The sequence below is a fragment of the Cetorhinus maximus genome, chromosome 15, assembly GCF_964194155.1.
Source record: "Cetorhinus maximus chromosome 15, sCetMax3.hap1.1, whole genome shotgun sequence".
NCBI lineage: Eukaryota > Metazoa > Chordata > Chondrichthyes > Lamniformes > Cetorhinidae > Cetorhinus > Cetorhinus maximus.
The window spans coordinates 77,582,980-77,597,690 of record NC_135893.1 but is presented as its reverse complement, the minus strand read 5'-3'; the positions used below and the strand labels follow the sequence as shown (position 1 = coordinate 77,597,690).

Below are 14,711 nucleotides of genomic sequence, written 5' to 3'. Positions count from 1 at the left end.
CCTTGTACCAGATTTTTTTGATGTTAGAGCTTCTGTGATTTCTAGCAGTGCCAGGCAATCTCTTTGTGGAATGACTATTTGCATGAATAGAAGCTTTTCTAGTTTAGATTTGCATTGACTGAAAATGAAAAGTGTTAACTTTCAGTTCCTTTTCAATTACCATGTAATTCAGAGGTACGAGGTAAGGGCTACTTGGCAGACCTAGGCGGAACAGAGCTGTTACTATATGCCTGCTTTCAGGAAATGATGGCATTGGAGGGTTTAAGCAGCTGGCATTAGTTCCAGGCCACTTGAGAAAACAGAAAACCAGCAGCTCATCCTGTTCTCGAATCTAGATCTGCCTGCACTTTCATCAATGGAATCCCTGCTCTTCGGGCTATTTTTACTGCTATCAGGTAAATAATCTTCACATAACTCTTAAAGTCTCTTATTTTATTTCACTTCTGTCCCTTTAATTGGAGATATTTAAGCACTAATACTTTGCAGGGAACAGTACTTCTATTAACATCATAAAGTTCTACAAGAAACACAGAAAGAATATTTAGGGTGAAACTAACTGTGCATTTCATATTTCATATTTAAAGATTGTAAGTGTTCCAGCAAGTTGTTGAAAGAATTTAACTACACCGGAACTTTCTTTCTCTGTTTTAACGGGGGACACCCCAGACAGATCGCATAAATTGGTGGCTAATTGAGCGTTCTCAACTTTTGAACCTAAATCTGTGATGCAGCAATATCCTGGGATAAAAGATAAAATGAAAATAACATCAATTGAGCTTGATTTTTCGGGTCTGTGAGATTGATTTGCAATAGATGGGATGGATTTTTTTTTTTACATGCTGTTTCCTGTGAAAATTCTGAAAGATAATCAGGAAGCTGGTTAATTGAAGTACAGATAATAGAGATTCTGTAGATTGCACTGTCAGATTGCTCTTTTTTTCTCTTTATGCTCACTGATGGTCATCTTAGTACATAGGTTAACGCCTCCCATAAAGACAATGCATTTCAGTCTGTTATACAGAGCCATGCCCTGGAATAAAGAGGTTAACAGGTTAATGATCCTTTATTGTTGTTTTGTATTTTGATTTGGTTTGTTCTAACTCCACATGGGCCTCATTATTTATAATTTGGGTGGTTAATTCAAGGTCTGCTTTACTTCCTTTTGCACCTTGTGGTGCGACTTCAATGTGGCCCAAGTTGCCATTATTTTTTAGACATGTGCAATGTCAAGATTAGCTGGTGCTAATACAATGACTGACCGGTATGCACATCATTTTCTCAGTGAGATTCCTGAGAATGGTTAATTGACGTGTGTTTTTGTTTTATAAATTGTAAATGCAGCAAATTTTTGTTATTACAATATATTATAATGACCAGACAGCAACAAGTCAGTGTCATTGTATTGAAATTACATTTTCTTTTGGTGTTGAATGTATGGCTTGCAAAACACAGTGCGGAACACAGGTCAGTGCATGACCAGAAAAGACTCTGCAGTGCATCTGGTTCTAAAAACTAATACATAGGAACATGAGTAGATCATTCAACCCTTTGAGTCTGCTGCCACTCAGTGAGATCATGGCTGATCTGTATAACTCCATCATCCTGCGTTGCCTCTATATCCATTTTTTTTTTATCATGGGGTGTGAGTGTCGCTACCATTGTTGCCTTTGAGAAAGGGAGGTGGTGAGCTGCGTTCTTGAACTATTGCAATCCAATGCGACGGAGGTTATTCCCTCAGTTTTGTTAGGTAGGAAATACCAGGACATTGACTCAGCAATGAAGGAACAGCGATATATTTTCAAATCATGCTAGTGTGTAACTTGAAAAGGAACTTGCAACTGGTGATGTTCCCCATGCACCTACTGCCCTTCCCCTTCCAGGTGGTGGAAATCGCAGGTTTGGGAGGTGCTCTTAAAGAAACCTTGGCAAGATGCTGATGTGCATCTTGTGGTTGGTATACACTGTGTGCTGGAGTGAATGGTTAAGTTGGTGGATGGGGTGTCGATTAGGCTGCTTTGTCCTGGATGGTATCGAGCTTCATGAGTGTTGTTGGAGCTGCACTCATCCAGGCAAGTGGAGAGTATTCCATCACATTCCTGACTTGTGCTATGAAGTTGGTAGAAAGACTTTGGAGAGTCAGGAGGTGAGTCACTTGCCACAGAATACCCAATTCTGACCCGCTCTTGTAGTCACAGTATTCTTGTAGTTAGTCCAGTTAAGTTTCTGGATAAATGATGACCCTCAAGTCGGTGACCATTCATCTGGTTTTGTACCATTGCCTGGTATCAGATGGCTTCATGTCTGGTATTTTGTGCCTTAGTGCACTCACCGCATTGAAGCATTGCCAGGGGCCTGTGCTCATTCCCTTCCCTGTCCGTGGTAGCCTTGAATCCCATTGAGACACAGAAGGCAGAGGTTGGTTTTCATCCCAACCCCTCTTCCTTAGTCATCCCTAATTTACTTGCAGACGGGCCTTTTCCATCTTCAACTGCGATGCACCTCCATACTTGATGAAGCTGCCTTCATGCTTGATGTCATCACCTCATGCGTGATGACGACATTGCCACCGTACGTAATGACATCATCCCCAAGCGCCTCAGCGTTGGCCGGTATTAGTGACCTCTGGCAGTGGCTACCCTATCCCCCTGGATGGTGGTGAGAGGTTCGACAATGGTAGTGGTGGTGAATGTAAATTGGAGGTGTTTACACCCTCTTTTGGTGGGGATGGTTATTGCTGAGTACTATCAACCAAAACCTGTATGTTGACCAGATCTTTCCGCGTTAGACAAGGGCTGCTTCATTACCTGAAGAGTTGCAAATGGTCCTGAAAACTGTATAATCATTGGCAAACATGCCTGCTTCTGGCCTTATCATTGATGAAGCAGCTGACGATGGCTGGGCCTCGGACACTGCCCTGAAGAACTCCTCCAGCCATGTTCTGAAGCTGGGATGATTGGTCTCCAACAACTCCAACTATCTTCCATTATCCTATTATATCCTTGCCTAAATGTCAAAAACCTAACAATCTCAGATTTAAAACTTTAATTGAGCTTGTATCTACTGCTTTTGGAGAGGTTGGTGGGGGTGGGGTTGGGAGGGTGGTGGGGGGAAGAGTTTTAAGCTTCTACCAGCTTTTGCATGATAAAGCATTTCCTGAGTTCTCTCCTGAATGACCTGGCTCTGATATTAAGGTTATGTCCTCTTGTTATAGACTTCCTCATCATTGCAATCAGACATTCCTTCAAATATTTATACAACTACCAATTTTTCCATATTATTTTCCTGCACTTTCTCCCTGCACAGTTTATTTCACGCCTACACTATCTGTTGTGTAAAGCGTTCAAATCTAAACTCTGGCTCAGATTTTCTCTCCCGGGTCGGATACACAGAGAATTCCCAGCTGTGTGAAGCCAACCTTTAAAAATGGCTGCCCGCAGGTCAGATTTCCGGGGCTGGGGGGTGTGGGCTACATTAGAAGTCGAGCCTGTCTGCCCTGGAATGAGTGTGGAGGCTGCCAGGCGTAGAGGTGGGCTGGGCGGAAGGCCTGCTTCTGTGCTCTGGAACTTTGTTTTAAGTTTTTTTTTAAAAAGGTTAAAACAAAAAACAGCCCTCCAGCCCTCACCCACTCAACCCTCCACACACCCCCTATGCCCCATCCATGCCTCCCACCCCTCATGGCCCTTCAAAACTCCTATATCAACCCAAGCCCTTCTACCAACGCCCCATGGCCCCTCATACCCCCAATGCTCCAAATATCTCCATGGCCTTTTATAGCCCTTTTCATTCCAACTCATGGCCCCTGTCCACCACCCTTTGCCCTTTCCCCCTCTATGCTAACTTCACCTAGTATACTTTGACTGTTCCTTGACAGCTTGGCAGCTCCTTGACAGCTTGATAGTTCTTTGACAGTTCTTTGACAGTTCTTTGACAGCTTGACAGTTTCTTGGCAGATTGACAGTTTTCTTTGACAGATTGACAATTCCAATGAGTTTATGCACTTTTAATGCATAATCATGTTTACTTTTACCAATCCCAAAGGGCACCTTACCTCTCCAAAAGTGTGCCTTACTTCTTCCAAATGTGTCCCACGACCACATCCAAAGGGGTACTTTACCTCTCCAAAGGGGTACCCTGGCTATTCAGACAAATCTACCAAGTTCAGAGCCCCTCTTACCTGGTCTAATCTGCACACTCCAGGTTTTGGACTCCTGGCCTAAACTGCGCATGTGCAAACCCCACCCTGGCTCCACAATCTCCCCCATAAAAATGGAACATAACATGTTCGGAGGCAGGATTTAGGATTTCTGGCCATTTCCAGGATTTTTGACACTACAGAGAGGCTCTTCATTGTGAAAATCTGGGCCTCTGTGTGCATCTTAATTTGGTATTCTAAATAAGTTTTGATGCTATTCCACAATGACATGCACCACGGCAGTGGTGTGGCACTGCAAGTTACCATGAGCTAGTGTGCTGTCCATTTATTTATCATGTTTGGGTTCAAACTCAGTCTTTACTGCTGGGAAGAAAGTTTTCTCTGTCTGCTAAGGTTTCCATCCATGCAATGTGGGAGCTGTGCAAAACTTGGCCTGGGAGTTCTTTGTGCTCATTGAAGACATTGAAGTGAAAGAAAATCCACCCCCAGAACTAACATCCTTCAAGCTAAAAAAAGTTTACAAACAAAAAGGCTCCATTGAACCCAATTCCCTTGCGTCTGCTAACTCTGAGAGTCAGATGAATCTACCGCAGAATATTATGCTTAGCGCACCTTAACCTTGGGTTGGGTAAATATTCATGTCAGAAATCTGAAGTTTGGTTTAAAAACAAATATTTGTTGAGAAAAGATGTCTATGCATGAATGAGTCTTCATGTCTCAATGTTCAAAAATAGGAGGAAGGCTGTGGGCAGGAGAGCTGTCAGCCATGTTTTTATACAGAAAATACTGGAAATACGCAGCACACCACTCTGTATTTGAAAGACAAAGACAGATTAACATTTTGCAAACCTTCATCAGAATTGGCCTTTAACTTTAACTTTCTTGGGGGGGGTGGCAGAATTTTAACTGGGAGATGGTTTCAACTACATGGGGCCGGGCAGAATATGGAGTTTAAAGCCAACCAATGTCATCAGCTTGAGGCTTAGGCTATTTTAATTGATGAGCCTCATTTGCATCCCAGCAACTAACTGCCCATCCAAACAGGTGGAAAGAGGTAGGTGTCCAGCTTAGGACAGGTTAAAATTGCAGGGCCCAATGTTCATCTACTGGCAACAAAAAGGGACGAGTGTGGGGATGGCTCGGACTGTTTCGTTTTTATTCATTCTTGGGATGTGAGTGTCGCTGGTAAGGTTAGCATTCATTGCCCATCCCTGATTTTCCTTGAGTAGGTGGTGGTGAGCTGCCTTCTTGAAACTCTGCAGTCAAGCAGGAAGCTGTGGGCAACATTTTCACCTCGGCAGGTGGACGAAAAGGCGAAGCGGCCTTTGCATTTTTTTTTGGAAACCTCATCCATGGGCGGGATGAGATTTCCAACAGCAAATGAAAATAAAGTAAATCTTTTGAAATTTCAGACAGAGTCACATGAGGGGACATGTTTTATAACATTTTTCTAACATTTATCATTGTTTTTGAAAACTCTTTATCTCCCTGAGGCAGCTCTGTGCACACTGCACAGGCAGCGCTAAATGCTGCTGCTCGCGTTTCACGCTGGGCGGGCATTAATTGGTCCGCCAGTATGAAATCGCCTGCTGGCCTCGATCACGGGTGGTGGTTGGCTTCCTGACCGCCCCCGCCCCCACCCGCCCCTGCCCCCGACCCCTGAGGTCAAAGTTCTGCCCTGTAAGCCAGTCAGTCTAACATCTGTCCTTGGAAAAATGCTAAAATCCATTATTAAGGAGGTAGTCGCAGGACGTTTAAAAATCATAATACAATCAGGCAGAGTCAACATGGTTTTGTGAAAGGGAAATCGTATTTGACAAAATTATTAGAGTTCTTTGAGAATGTGACAAGCAGGGGGGGGGTTAAGGGGTACCAGTAGATGTAGCGTGTTTGGATTTCCAAAAGGCATTTGATAAAGTGCCACACAAAAGGTTACAACACAAGACAAAAGCTCATGGTGTTGAGGGTAATATATTAGCATGGATAGAGGAATGGCTAACTAACAGGAAACATAGAGTTGGGATAAATGATTCATTTACAGCTTGGCAAACTGTAACTAGTGCAGTGCTGCAGCGATCAGAGCTGGACCTCAACTATTTACAATCTATATTAATGACTTGGATAATGGGATGGACTGTAATGCAGCCGGATTTGCTGCTGATACTAAGATAAATAGGAAAGAAAGCTGTGAGGAAGGTACAAAGAGTCAAGATACAAAGGGATATAGACAGATTAAGTGAGTAGGCAAAGAATTTGGCAAAATGCAGTATAACATGGGAAAATGTGAGGCTGCCCACTTCAGCAGGAAGAATAAAAAAGCAGAATTTAAATGGGGAAAGTTTACAGAATGCAGCAGTATAGAGGGATCTGGATGTCCTTATACATGAATCACAAAATGTTAGCATACAGGTACAGCAAGTAATTAGGAAGGAAAATTGAATGTTGGCTTTTATTGCAAGGGGGAATATAAAAGTAGGAACAACTGTACAGGGCATTGGTGAGACTGCACCTCGAGTACTGTGTGCTGTTTTGGTCTCCTTACTTAAGGAGAGATAAATGTGCATCAAGGCAGTTCAGAGAAAGTTCACTAGGCTTATGGCTAGGATGAAGGTGTTGTCTGTTAAGGGAAGATTGAGAAGGCCGGGCCTATACTCATTGGAGTTTAGAAGAATGAGAGATGATCTTATTGAAACCTATAAGATTCTGAGGGGGCTTGACAGGGCGGATGCTGAGAGGATGTTTCCTCTTGTGAAGGAATCTAGAACTAGGGGACACAGTTTAAAAATTAGATGGAGATGAAGAGGAATTTCTTCTCTCAAAGGGTTATTATTCTTTGGAATTCTCTTCCACAGAGAGCAGTGGAGGCTGGGTCATTGAATATATTCAAGGCTGCGATAGACAGATTTTTGATCGACAAGGGAGTTAAGGGTTATGGAGGCAGGCAGGAAAGTGGAGTTATGGTCACAATCAGATCAGCCATGATCTTATCAAATGGCAGAGCAGGTTCGATGGGCCAAATGGATTACTTCTGCTCCTATTTCTTATGACCTTATGTTCTTACGATCAGTCCGTGTTGTGTAGGTGCACCCACAGTGCCTTAAACACAATGTTTTGTACATGGGAAAGAGGTGGCGAGGGGGTGTATGGGATTTGGCAGCAGAGGTGCAGACTTTCCTTTTGAGGCCCGGAGAATCACTTTTACTTCTCCTGACCTTGCTGTGGAATTATTTTAACTTATCTCAGGGGGTCTCCAGTCCTTCCCCTATCGCATCAGTTGCCTGTTATACACTGCGCCCCATAATCTGTTCTATTGACCTGAAAAGATCTAAATATCAGATGTTGTGTATAACAGTTGGCAAATGTGGCTCCATTGGCTTTTGTCATTGTCACTGTCCAATTTCAGCCCCTACTGATTTTGTCAATGACTGCGGGCGTGGGAGAGGATTGTGCGTGGTACACATCGAAAATATCGTATAATTTTTACTGAGAATAGGCATATTTCATGCACATCAATGTAATTCTGTTTGTGGTCATCATCCAGTGCATGTCACAGCCATGAAAGAACATCGAAGAAGGCAAGCAAGAAGCATTTTCGAGCTGGTTGGAATGGTTCAGTGTAGCACTGACCACTCGCTTTCTTACCTCATGTATGGTTGTTACTGCGGAATTGGAGGGAAAGGATGGCCACGGGATTGCACAGATTGGTAAGGAAGGCTCCTGTACTCTGTAGTTACTAGGAGGTGGGGATTTGTTTCTTTGGGGATTAGACTTTGAAAGTCATCAAATTTTTTATAAGCCAGAGCCCAGTCTTGACAGTGAAAACAATCTGACAAAAATGCCACAGAACGTGAGTGAATAAGCCTCACAGTCACCAGATCCCACAGTATCCACCTGCCACCAGTGTCTGCTCTCAGATGTTCAACATCACCAAGGCCAATGGTGCTCACAAACATCTATTCACCACTGGTCTCAGGAATGAGATTGCTTCTCCCAATCTGAATTTTCTGGTTTAGAAAGAGATGTGTAAATGGCACCTGAATGCTAGCAGTAATAATTTAGCAATTTAAACGACTTTCTTGAAATAAGATATGCTTGTTTATTCTGTCCTTCTTCCTCCCATCCAAATCAGTCGTTCCTTAAAAGTCTGGGAATAATTTCAACGTTTATTGCTCGGAGAAAAGATTTAAATTTCCCTGGGATCTGCTGCTATCTTAATAAAAATCTTTTACATGTTGCCACTAGTATCTGCCATTGAGATGTTCGATGCCTCCTGATAGCAATAACTAATTAGGGAAATAAAGAAAGGCTACGTTTACATATCATCTACAGGATGTCCCAAAGTGCTTTATGGTCAGTGAAGGATTTTTGAAGTGTATTCACTATTGTAACAGGAAACTCGACTGCCAATTTGCGTATTATCAAGGTCCACAAACAGCAATGTGATAAGGACCAGATAATGTGTGTTTGTGATGTTGATAATTTAAATAAAGGTCTCACCATCCCTACCGGAACATGGAGCCTGGCTTATTTCTGCAGGATGGAAGGATTTATCTGCCCAACTGAAAATCAATTCCCAAATCATTCCTAGAAATAAAAAAATCAATAAGACCAGAGCTGAACTTCCTCATTAACTCCACTTTCCCGCCCTATTCACCTGAAGAACTTAAAGGCATTAGTCTTCGTAAAGAAATGGTACTGGAGAAAGTAATGGGACTAAAAGTCAACAATCCCCTTAGACCTGATGGCCTACACCTTAGGGTTTTCAAGGAGGCAGCCACAGAGAAAGCCTTGGTTTTGATTTTTCAGAAATCCCTAGATTCTAGATTGGTTCATGGGGTTTGGAAAGTAGCAAACATGAGCCTGCTATTCAAGAAAGGCGGGAGAGAGGAAACAGAGAACTGTAGGCCAGTTAGCCTGATATCAGCCATCAGGAAAATGACCCAGTTATTCTTAGGCTTTGTTTTATCTGTTCTCTGACTTGTGCTGAGTTAAGGCAATCTCAGGCAGGATTACAGTGGGTTCACTGCAAGAGGCCTGGGTTAGGAAGAGCAACATTGAGTCCGGATTCCTGTTGCAGACTACTATCCAGTGACTTCTGCTGGTTAATGCATGTGTGTAGATGCTGGGTGAGGCTCAGCTATAATGATCAAATAATCTGCTGATACTCACTATCTAGGTGAGCAAAAGCCAGTGAGTGAGGTGCGAGAGACACTCATAGAATTGTGCTCCGAGTGAGAGTCAGGGCTTTCAGAAGCAGAGGAGAAAAAAGTGTTGGGGAGGAAAATGACCACTTCTCACCTGCTTCTGTTATGTCGGCAGACACCGGCATCCATGGAAGAAAATATTTTGGTGAGACACCAGCAGAACATTTTGACCCTCCAGACACTCACATTAGACTCAGTACCCAACCAATTGGTTACTTTTCTCATTCATTTATTCTTTTTTTGGCTTAAGGTGCTGTTTTACTCACGACTGCTGCTACGCGAAAGCAGAGAAAGCAGGTTGTCGTCCCAAAACAGACAGTTACGACTGGTATTGCAACTATGGTACTCCTAGATGTGGTGAGTAAGAGGTTACTCTTCAAAGGCTAGATTTTAACAGGAGGCGGGACTGGGATGGTGCATGAGGCCGAGATGAGTGGTGCACCTGGAAATTGGGAATCAAGAGAGGCCTAGTCGTTTTTTTAATGGCTGGGCCTCATTTAAATGGAGCTTGTCAGCTTCCCAACTAAACCCACTACCTGGCCAATCTACCTAGGATTTCTGACACCAGTCCCCGATACTAAAGTAGGTTGATTGGTGATAGAGGAGGCTCAGGGTGTGGGGAGGGGTGGCGGGGGGGGTGTCGTCCAACAGGACTTGATGACCAAGGAAAGTGCATACATGGCCAAACAGGTTGATTATCAGCCTGTAAATCTTTCCAGTATGCCTGATGGCAGGCGGTAAGAGTGGGAGAGTTTCCTGGTCAGCCATACTGCAGAAGGCAATGGCAAACCACTGCAGTAATTTGCCAAGCATAAACATGGGCCAATCCAATGGAAGTCCATGGTCACCAATGCCCTTTTAGGACATGGTACCTGGAGGAGGAGGACATATGGTGGGCTGATTTTGGCACCCGTCCACCTAGCATATTATGGGGATCCGCTTGGGGGTGGGCAGGAAGATGATGGGCTAGTCACCCAACCTATTTTACATGCCCTCCCCATCGAAAACATGCCTGGTGGGGGCACGTAATCAGGTATTGGGAATGGATTTTTTTTGTCCTAGGCTTACCAAATGTTAAAACATGGCCTGTTTTAATGGTTTTTCATTTTCTGGACACTGAAGCCGCAATGTTTGTAACAACAATCACTGTATCAGAATATTTGTCCTGTACAAGCATTGCTAAGTAATTGAGGATGTTCTAGTTTGTAATCAAACAACCGATTCAGATGTAATATTTTAGAAATGTGGTGCTCCTTGGGAGGAATTTAAACTTTCCTCCAGGTTTCAAAAACATCAGATCAGTGTTGGCAAAAAAAATGTCTACTTTAGAATTAATGATGCGTTTGAAGGGGGAGGAATGCTGGAAACAATTCTAATCTAAAAGCAAATGGGAGCCAACTCCCTTTGCAGCCCTTGAGACTGATCTCACGGCTTGAAAGCTATTAGATGTTGAGATGCCCAGAGGCACAGTTTGAACATCATGATAAAACAATGCACAAAATTCACACTTGTTTTGGTTCACCAAGTTTATTGTGGAGAACATGATGAGTGTTGAAAAGGGCATTCAGTACACAAAGGGGAAACATCACGTCTATAACCAGGTTCAAGTTTGCACTCTGGAATAATGTACTCTAATGAGCACCACAGGAAACTTGCAAGGAATTGTTAAGAATTCCCCATTGTTTGACTAATGCAATTTATTTCATAAGACACAATTTTTTTGTGTGTTGTTCCCAACTGCTTAATTTCCAAGAGGCGATCTAACCAGGAATCCTTTTAAAAAATCAATTGCAAAAATTCATTACTTAAGATTACTTTTTCAAAACACTATTAATTAACATCTGCTGAACGTTCAATTGTTGTTGAACAGTGAGTGCTAACAATATCAAGTGAATGGGGCTTAGAAGTTACTGTACAAAACAGCTAAATTAATATCAAAGATACAGTCACTCACTTAAAGTGCTCCAGTAATTATTTTAGTTTGACTATGTCTGCTAAATAAGTGGCTGCTTAAGCCCAGGTCTCTCAGTAATTTAAACAGAACTCACTTATATTTCTTTTGTAAATCTATAGAAGTGACAGAACAGAGAGGTTTAAAGACTGATTTACATATTATTTTCAGTAACTCTTCAACAGATGGTATGTAAAGTCATCTGCATCAAGAGAGCAGGTGTGCAGTCTACTTCCTCACACTGAGAATTGAAAATGTCTTTAATAGAAGTTAAGAATAGCTGGGTCAAGAGGCAATGAAAGCCCAGCAAAGTTCTCCTAGTTTAAGCTCGAAACTGATTTTTTAACATGAAAGCTAGTGAACGTTACTCTTATGTATCTCCATATTTATACTGCAGAGAAACAAGAACCTGTAGAGTTTAAGGAGGGATTTAAAGGGGGATTTGCAAAGTCAGGGTCCTATCAGCAATCAAATGGCTACTGGCCGGAGAGTGACACTGAGCATTGGAGCACTAATTATCCAGGCTCAGGCTTTCCCTTCTTCCCTGCCTCTGCAGAAGGTGACATCCATTTGGTAACTCTCACCAGTGCTGCTGAGACAATGGGGATCGTACCTATCCTTGCCCCATTCTATTGCACTAAAAGTTAGTGTTCGATTTCTCAAAGTCAGCACCTTGTCTGTAATAATTTAACTTTTAATAAATCTAGTGGAACCGAGACAACTTCTCCCTTAAATGTTATTTCTCTGCAGAATAAATATGTAACCCCATTTTACCTTGAATGAATCAAACTGTGAACTGTCATATCACTGAATTTTTAATACTTCTAATGGCCCCGCTACTCACGATGATATTTTTGAATTTCTGATTGGGCTGTAGCTCCCTTACCTTCTGAGTGATTAGAGTGCCTCAGTATTACAGTGTGCATGGCCTCAGGAATGGACAAATATCTTTTAGTCAATTTAGTTACCAACTCACTTGCCTCATGACAAGTCAATTGAGCAAACCCTTTAATAATGCTTGCTTATATGGTTGCAAATCTCATTTAACAAGGCTCTTAAATTTCAAACAGAGCATTTTAACGTCTGAAGCTCATATTTACTTTCATTTGATCTTATTTTAATACAGTACTGTATCAAAACAAACAGAGCTGCCAAATCTTGGTAACTTTGAGTGAGGTGTAGTAACAGATGTGGATAGTGAGTCTTTTGCATTTACCATTGTGCTACACAAAACCAAGAAGTGACCTGTGCTGCTATTTCTGAGTTAGGTTTGATCTGAGTGTCCACTGAGCGTCCAGGGCTGTTCGTTCTCATTTCCTCTTTCTTTATAAAAAGAAAAAAAATATGTTTCAAAGACCTGCACTGGAATTTTTCTTTTATTCTTTCATGGGATGTGGGCATTGTTGGCAAGGCCAGCATTTGTTGCCTATCTCTAATTGCCCTTGATCTTAGTAGCTTGCAAGGCCATTCTAAGGGCAGTTAAGAATCAACCATAAATAAGAACAGAAAGTGCTGAGAAATCTCAGCAGGTCTGGCAGTATCTGTGGAGAATGAAAGAGGGTTGACGTTTTGAGTCCAAACATCACACTGGACTTGAAACGTGTTTCTCTCTCTACAGATGCTACCAGATCTGATTACTTTTTTGAGCACTTTCTGTTTTTACTCCAGATCTCCAGCATCTGCAGTATTTTCCTTTTATAAGAGTTAACCACATTGCTATGGGTCTGGAATCCAGGTAAGGACAGCAGACTTCCTTCCCTAAAGGACATTAGTGAACCCCAAATGGTTTTTTACAACAATCAATGATAGTTTTATGGTCACCAGTACTAAGATCAACTTTCAGTTCCAGATTTAATAATTTAATTTAAACTTTACCAGCTACCATGGTGGGATTTGAACCCATGTCCCCAAAGCATTAGCCTGGGCCTCAGGATTACTCATCCAGTGACATTACAACTACACCATCACCTCCAAGTCTTGCAGGATAGCCCTGGAAAAACCACTTAACAGGTTGTTTAGTTTATTGAGGAAGTTGTGCTTATGTAGCTCCTTGCACATCACCGACATCCCAAAGCACTCCACAGCCAATAGCTAACTTTTGAAGCATAGCCATTGTTGTTCTGTACATTGAAAGGTTCTGCAACAGCAGTGAGATAAAATGGCCAGTTAAGTTTTTTGCTGGTGTTGGTTAAAGGATGGATATTGATCAGGACATCAGGATAAGAACAATCTTCATGAAACGGTCCTCTGGGATTTTTTACACTCATCTATTTTACGCTCAGCTATTTTACCTAAAACAATGGCACCTGTAGCAATTCAGCATCCCCTGATGACTGCACTGGTGTCAGCCTAGATAATGTGCTCAAACCCTGGAGCGAGGTTTGTTCACACTACTTTCTGATTCAGGCAGGAGAACCATCAACTGAGTACTTAATGCCAATTACTTAGCATCAAGATTTAAAAAAAAAAATTTGTTTTTATTATAGGGATCCTCTTTGATCGTTGCAAAAGGATGGCTTGCGAATGTGACATGAAGTTATCAAACTGCTTGAAGGAAACTGGATACCAGATGAAATATGCACTGTGGCCCAATTTCCTTTGTGGAAGGAGAAGACCACAATGTTAATATTGTTAAAAATATGGGTATATTCTGAAATGTGGGTCGTGGTTGAATGTAGAGCTAACTTTGAGTTGACTCAACACATACGCAATCAGCAAAATTCTATCTAAAAATGAGGTGTTTTTTTTTCATGATCCCACAATTACAGCAGGACACAGGGAGTGAATTGTAGGAAATTACTTCCATGCTGCCTCTGATATTCCACACTTTAATATTAATGAATGGAAAATCACAGACTGCACAGTTATGATATGCTCCCTGTGAGGATAGCTGCCTGCTGGAGTGTGTGATTCAGTTCTGTACATTACCTTATCTTGATAAAATTGTGCTTTAACAGTGGTGTTAGACTACATCTCATTTATAGAGTTCCAACATTTTCCACACACAAAAGAGTACAAAGGCAACAACAACTTACACTTAGTGTCTTTAATGTAATAAAACAGCCCAGGAACAATTATCAAACAAAATTTGACACCGAGCCACAAAAGGCGTTATTAGGGTAGATGGCCTAAAGTTTGCTTAGAGAGGGAGGTTTAAAGAAAGACTTAAAGGAGGAAAGAGAGGTAGTGAGGCGGAAAGGTGTAGGGAGGAACGCCAGATCTTAGGGCCTAGGCAGATGAAGGTTGAGCCACCAATGGTGGAGTGATTAAAATCAGGAATGCTCAAGAGGCCGAAATTGGGGGAGTGCAGATAACTCAGGAGGCTGTAGGGCTGGAGGAGATTACAGAAATAGGAAGCGGTGAGGCCATGGAGAGATTTAAAAGCAAGGATAAGAATTTTTAA

The 14,711-nt window shown here is 42.1% G+C and overlaps 1 protein-coding gene across 1 annotated transcript; it reads left to right on the top strand.

The window, feature by feature from the left end:
- The first annotated feature begins 260 nt into the window (after positions 1 to 260).
- On the top strand, positions 261 to 14,164 carry pla2g10 (phospholipase A2 group X). Its single transcript, XM_078558694.1, has 4 exons — positions 261 to 395; positions 7,695 to 7,857; positions 9,608 to 9,714; positions 13,795 to 14,164. The coding sequence occupies exons 1-4, from the start codon at positions 356 to 358 to the stop codon at positions 13,932 to 13,934; spliced, it is 450 nt and encodes a 149-aa protein (XP_078414820.1). The 5' UTR covers positions 261 to 355; the 3' UTR covers positions 13,935 to 14,164.
- The last annotated feature ends 547 nt before the right edge of the window (positions 14,165 to 14,711 follow it).

Coding starts and splice junctions, on each gene's coding strand:
- pla2g10 (XM_078558694.1), top strand. CDS start 356: ATGGAATCCCTGCTCTTCGGGCTATTTTTACTGCTATCAG. Junction 396..7,694: donor GCTATTTTTACTGCTATCAG/GTAAATAATCTT, acceptor GTCATCATCCAG/TGCATGTCACAGCCATGAAA. Junction 9,715..13,794: donor CTATGGTACTCCTAGATGTG/GTGAGTAAGAGG, acceptor TTTTTATTATAG/GGATCCTCTTTGATCGTTGC.